The sequence below is a fragment of the Oncorhynchus tshawytscha genome, linkage group LG15 (assembly GCF_018296145.1).
Source record: "Oncorhynchus tshawytscha isolate Ot180627B linkage group LG15, Otsh_v2.0, whole genome shotgun sequence".
Taxonomy (NCBI): domain Eukaryota; kingdom Metazoa; phylum Chordata; class Actinopteri; order Salmoniformes; family Salmonidae; genus Oncorhynchus; species Oncorhynchus tshawytscha.
In genome coordinates, this window is record NC_056443.1 from 37,332,878 (window position 1) to 37,338,877 (window position 6,000).

The window sequence follows — 6,000 nt, forward strand, 5'->3', positions numbered from 1 at the left end:
ACAACTCATCTTTAGTTTAATCTGTCCACAGAATATTTTGCCAGTAGTGCTGTGGAACATCCAGGTGCACTTTTACAAACTTCAGACGTACAGCAATGTTTTTTTTAACAGCAGTGGCTTCTTCCGTGGTGTCCTCCCATGAACACCATTCTCATTTAGTGTTTTACGTATCGTAGACTCGTCAACAGTGATGTTAACATGTTCCAGAGATTTCTGTAAGTCTTTAGCTGACACTCTAGGATTCTTCTTAACCTCATTGATCATTCTGTTCTGTCCTCTTGCAGTCATCTTTGCAGCATGGCCACTCCTAGGGAGAGTAGCAACAGTGCTGAACTTTCTCCATTTATAGACAATTTGTCTTACCGTGGACTGATGAACATCAAGGCTTTTAGAGATACTTTTGCAACCCTTTCCAGCTTTATGCAAGTCAACAATTCTTAATCTTAGGTCTTCTGATCTCTTTTGTTTGAGGCATGGTTCACATCAGGCAATGCTTCTTGTGAATAGAAAACTAATTTTGTGATTGTTTTTTATAGGGCAAGGCAGCTCTAACCAACATCTCCAATCTCGTCTCATTGATTGGTCTCCAGGTTAGCTGACTCCTGACTCCAATTAGCTTTTGGAGAAGTCATTAGCCTAGGGGTTCACATACTGTTTCCAACCTACACTGTGAATGTTTAAATTATTTATTCAATATAGACAAGAAAAAAATATATTAATTTGTGTGCTATTAGTATAAGCACATTGTGTTTGTCTATTGTTGTGACTTAGATGAAGATCAGATCACATTTTATGACCAATTTATGCAGAAATCCAGGTAACTCCAAAGAGTGGTTGCAAGAATTTGAATAATAATTAGTGATGTACCGATATGTCATTTTTGGCCGATACCGATATCCGAATTACTTTCCTTGCCCAAAAAAAAACGATACAGATATTTAACATTTTAGCGGCCTTTTAAGCATTCTAGTAGTGTTAAATAGTTAAAACACACACATGGACGGAGTGGTCTAAGGCAGTGCAAGAGTCATCACTACAGTCCCTGGTTCGAATCCAGGCTGTATCACATCCTGCTGTGATTTGCGGGTTTGTCCGGGGTGGGGGAGGGTTTGTCCGGGTTTGTCCGGGGTGGGGGAGGGTTTGTCCGGGGTGGGGGGGTGTCCGGGGGGGGAGGGTTTGTCCGGGGTAGGGGAGGGTTTGTCCGGGGTCCGGGGGGGAGGGTTTGTCCGGGGTGGGGGAGGGTTTGTCCGGGGTGGGGGAGATTCCACTATTGTGCCTAATCCTTATTGTGGCTAGCTTCACAACACATGACCCGGTCCGGTCGATCCTCACTAGCCAGATGAAGCTAGCTGTCTGCTTATAACGTTAGCTTTGGGCAGCAGGGTTAAGTAGCTGGCTAGCTATTTATTTTCATGAACTGAAGTTCAATTTCAATAGGCGAACAACAAGTGGCAACCTAGCTAATACTTACTCACAAGGATTCCTAAATCATTGCTAAGAATAATGAAAATTACTGTGTTTCTACTGGTCATTGTATTCAGGCTGGTTGCATTGGTGCTAGCTAGGTACCAAGCTAAACCTAGCGACCCCAGAAGTTGCAATTTGTAATCTGGGGTCGACAAATGATGCTTTCTTACCAACGCGGTATTGTAAACATTGTTCGTGGGCGGTGTTTGCAGACTTCTTTGTACAGCTTTGACAGAGCTACTGTATCTCTTTGACACGCAAAGACCCAAACGGCGTTCCGTAGTATGTCGTGAAGCTGATAGCAGTGACACTATTACTGTGTAACTCCGGTAGGGCAACATCTGAAAAATAACTCACTTGGTAGTGTGTACCGGTGCTCGACCTATCGGTGAAAGCCAACATCACCCACGACAGAGAACGGTTGATTGTCAAGGGCAGTGAATTCCATTATCTTGGCATTAATAGGTTTAGATTTAGAAACTAGACATCGGCAATATTAGCTAAAAATGCCAACATCGGTATCGGGCCGATTCCGATATGTTCACTGATATATTGTGAATCCCTAAAAAAGAATTTACATTGGAAAATTCAACAACAATAATATGATGCGAACCAAGGAATCAATCTAGGGCTTTCTTCACAAGCAGAAAAAGAACATAGGAGAGATGAGGCATTACAAAACGGTGGCCTGTGGAATCCACACGCTGCAGCACAGTGGACCCAGTTAAATTATTAACTAGAACTGACAAATCCGTTTCTCTCCGTCTGCCTGTCTGTGTGTGTGTGTATGTGTGTGTGTCTGTGTGTGTGTGTATGTGTGTGTGTGTGTGTGTGTGTGTGTGTGTGTATGGTGTGTGCGTGTGTGTGTGTGTGTGTGTGTGTGTGTGTATGCGTGTGTGTGTATGGTGTGTGCGTGTGTGTGTGTATGGTGTGTGCGTGTGTGTGTGTATGGTGTGTGTGTGTGTGTGTGTGTGGTGTGTGTGTGTGTGTGTGTGTGTGTGTGTGTGTGTGTGTGTGTGTGTGTGTGTGTGTGTGTGTGTGTGTGTGTGTGTGTGTATGGTGTGTATGTGTGTGTGTGTGTTTGTGTGTGTGTGTGTGTGTGTGTGTACATGTGTGTGTGCGTGTGTGTGTGTGTGTGTGTGTGTGTGTGTGTGTGTGTGTGTGTGTGTGTGTGTGTGTGTGTGTGTGTGTGTGTGTGTGTGTGTGTGTGTGTGTGTGTGTGTGTGTGTACATGTGTGTGTGTGTGTGTGTGTGTGTGTGTGTGTGTGTGGGGAACGACGACAACTGTCCTGGTAAAAACAAGTAGAGAGAATTATGACTGTCATGAGATAAACTTAACAGGCCCAAATAAACGTTTATGCAACGTTCAAGATGGACCTAAATAGCATGCGGCAGTTTAAAGAGGCACTGTGCAGAAATACCTCCGTCATTTCCTGGTTGCTAACATTATAATAGTTCGCCCAATTCCAGTTTATGTGACAAAAAAAACAAGAAAATATAGTGTAAAGAATCATTGAACCATCCAAACCACTGTGAAATATATTTTCCCATAAATATAGTATTTTCAGCTGTTTGAAGCTGGTGTACGAAACCGAAAAAAAAGTTTAAAAACCGTCAAGCATAGAAATAGTACACATAGAACAGATCTACGGCCGGTTTTTTTCTTAGACTGGTTTTCAATGAGAATGACAGATCTATAACACATAGAACAGATCTACGGCTTCTTAGACTGGTTTTCAATGAGAATGACAGATCTATAACACATAGAACAGATCTACGGCTTCTTAGACTGTCTTTCAATGACAATGACAGATCTATAACAAATAGAACAGATCTACGGCTTCTTAGACTGGTTTTCAATGAGAATGACAGATCTATAACACATAGAACAGATATACGGCTTCTTAGACTGGTTTTCAATGAGAATGACAGATCTATAACACATAGAACATATCTACGGCTTCTTAGACTGGTTTTCAATGAGAATGACAGATCTATAACACATAGAACATATCTACGGCTTCTTAGACTGGTTTTCAATGAGAATGACAGATCTATAACACATAGAACAGATCTACGGCTTCTTAGACTGTCTTTCAATGACAATGACAGATCTATAACACATAGAACAGATCTACGGCTTCTTAGACTGGTTTTCAATGAGAATGACAGATCTATAACACATAGAACAGATCTACGGCTTCTTAGACTGTCTTTCAATGACAATGACAGATCTATAACACATAGAACAGATCTACGGCTTCTTAGACTGGTTTTCAATGAGAATGACAGATCTATAACACATAGAACAGATCTACGGCTTCTTAGACTGGTTTTCAATGACAATGACAGATCTATAACACATAGAACAGATCTACGGCTTCTTAGACTGTCTTTCAATGACAATGACAGATCTATAACACATAGAACAGATCTACGGCTTCTTAGACTGGCTTTCAATGAGAATGACAGATCTATAACACACATTTCTATGGGAATTTGGTCAGGCCGCCCCAAAAAGTTACATATTGTAGAATTAAGTTCTTTATTTAGGATAGAAAAATCAAGTCCAGGCTAAAGATAAAGTACTATGTTTCAGTTTGTTTATATAACCACTTGTGTCAACATTGAATGCTCAGTTTTCAGTGTGTGTGTTTTGTTGAATTTTGTCTTGGTCAAACACCATGAAACAGCTTTTTCCAGCAGATGGACATGTGTCAATCGAACTCAACAAGGAAACAGTCGGTGGGTGTATTCGATTAATATTTATTGGAAAGGGTATAGATTTCAGCAGATATAGAAAGGCAACTACAGAGGACAAACATAGGCACAAGGTAAACGTTTCATAATTTAAAAAAAAAAAGTTTAAGTAGTGACCTTATGCAAATCAATGTAGTTGGAGTTGAATTCCACAAAACCTGGTCTCTGTTCCACAGTTCATCAGAAACTGAATTCTCCATGGAGTGGAATATAGTCAGCTAATGCTGGCATATCCTATTTATATTGAACAGTAGTGAAAAAAGTACTCAATTGTCATACTTGAGTAAAAGTAAAAAGATATCTTATTGAAAATGCATCAAGTAAAAGTGAAAGTCACCCAGTAAAATCTACTTGAGTAAAAGTCTAAAAGTATTTGGTTTTAAATATACATAAGTACATGTAATTGCTCAAATATACTTAAGTATCAAAAGTAAAAGTATAAATCATTTAAAATTCCTAATATTAAGCAAACCAGATTGCAAAATGTTAAGTTAAATTATTGTTATTTAAGGATAGCCTGGGGCACACTCTTGATAAGTGAGCGATTATGACTATTTTCCTGTCCTGATAAGCATTCAAAATGTAACGAGTACTTTTGGGTGTTTGAGAAAATGTATGGAGTAAAAAGTACATTATTTTATTTAGTAATGTAGAGAAGTTAAACTTGTCAAAAATATAAATAGTAAAGTAGAGATACCCCCCAAAAAACTACTTAATCAACGTTAGTCATTTACACCACTAATATTGAACACACGGTTGCATGCCATTTACTAATAGTTTACAACGATAATCGAAGATACAAATGTAGAAAGAAATGTAAACACACAATATAAAACGTAGTTCAACATAGCCTACCTCGCAATGGTGCAATCAGTGTAGAGCGCCTCGAAGTCTCGCCTGGAGATGAGCTTGCAGCGGTTGACTCCCGGTTGTATCGCACCGAGACCCCTCAGGACCCGGACCTGCGACACAGTACACACAACCGGACAAATATCCAGGCGTTTCAGCTTGGTGTAAACGGTATGAAGCCCGCCGACGAGATGTTTTAGAAAGAGGTCAAAAACTTGGGGTAGACAAATCAAGTCGTCCTGTCCTCCGACGCTGAAAGAGGCGACTTTTACTCCGTGTACATCCACCATTCTGCACTCACTGGTTGTGGTTGTAGTTGAAGTGGTGGAAATTCCTCGATCTCGAAAAACCGGTGTGTTGGCGAATCCCAAGCCACCGGATGGGACTCCTGACCCGGTTAGGAAGGGGTTGAGGAGTCCGGTGGTGGTGAGCCGCGGTGAGGGGTAGTCTGGATGAGGGCTGGTGGTTGTGGCGGTGTAGATCGGGTCGGAGCGGAATATTCCCAAGGAGGAAGGTGCTCCTGAGCCGGGTGAGAGGACAGGAGGGGTCGCCGGGACGGCCATAGTGGTGGACATGGTCACTTTCACTTGTTGTTCTCTCTCACTGGCGCTTATTTGTTCTCGGTCCTCTCCTCACTCTCTCTGTGCTTTTCTCTCGGTTTCCCACGCTCTACCCTGGTCGTCACTAGTTACCACAGCCACAAAGTAAGAAGACCCGCCTACTCGACCAATCAATGTGCTAGACAGCGCAGCGGCTGATAACATTGATCCAATCACATTGTATAAGTTACATGCGCCGAATACAACAGGTGTAGGTAGAACTTACCGTGAAATGCTGAATACAACAGGTGTAGTAGACCTCACAGTGAAATGCTGAATACAACAGGTGTAGGTAGAACTTACCGTGAAATGCTGAATACAACAG

At 41.5% G+C, this 6,000-nt stretch overlaps 1 protein-coding gene across 1 annotated transcript in view; it reads right to left on the minus strand.

Moving 5' to 3' along the window:
• The window catches only part of LOC112239704 (dachshund homolog 2-like), a 72,577-nt gene extending 66,831 nt beyond the window's left edge, over positions 1 to 5,746 (minus strand). The window contains exon 1 of the mRNA XM_042298508.1: positions 5,083 to 5,746. Within this exon, the coding sequence (XP_042154442.1) occupies positions 5,083 to 5,651 (569 nt within the window). The 5' untranslated portion in view covers positions 5,652 to 5,746. The remainder of the gene's footprint in view (positions 1 to 5,082) is intronic.
• Between the last annotated feature and the right edge of the window lie 254 nt (positions 5,747 to 6,000).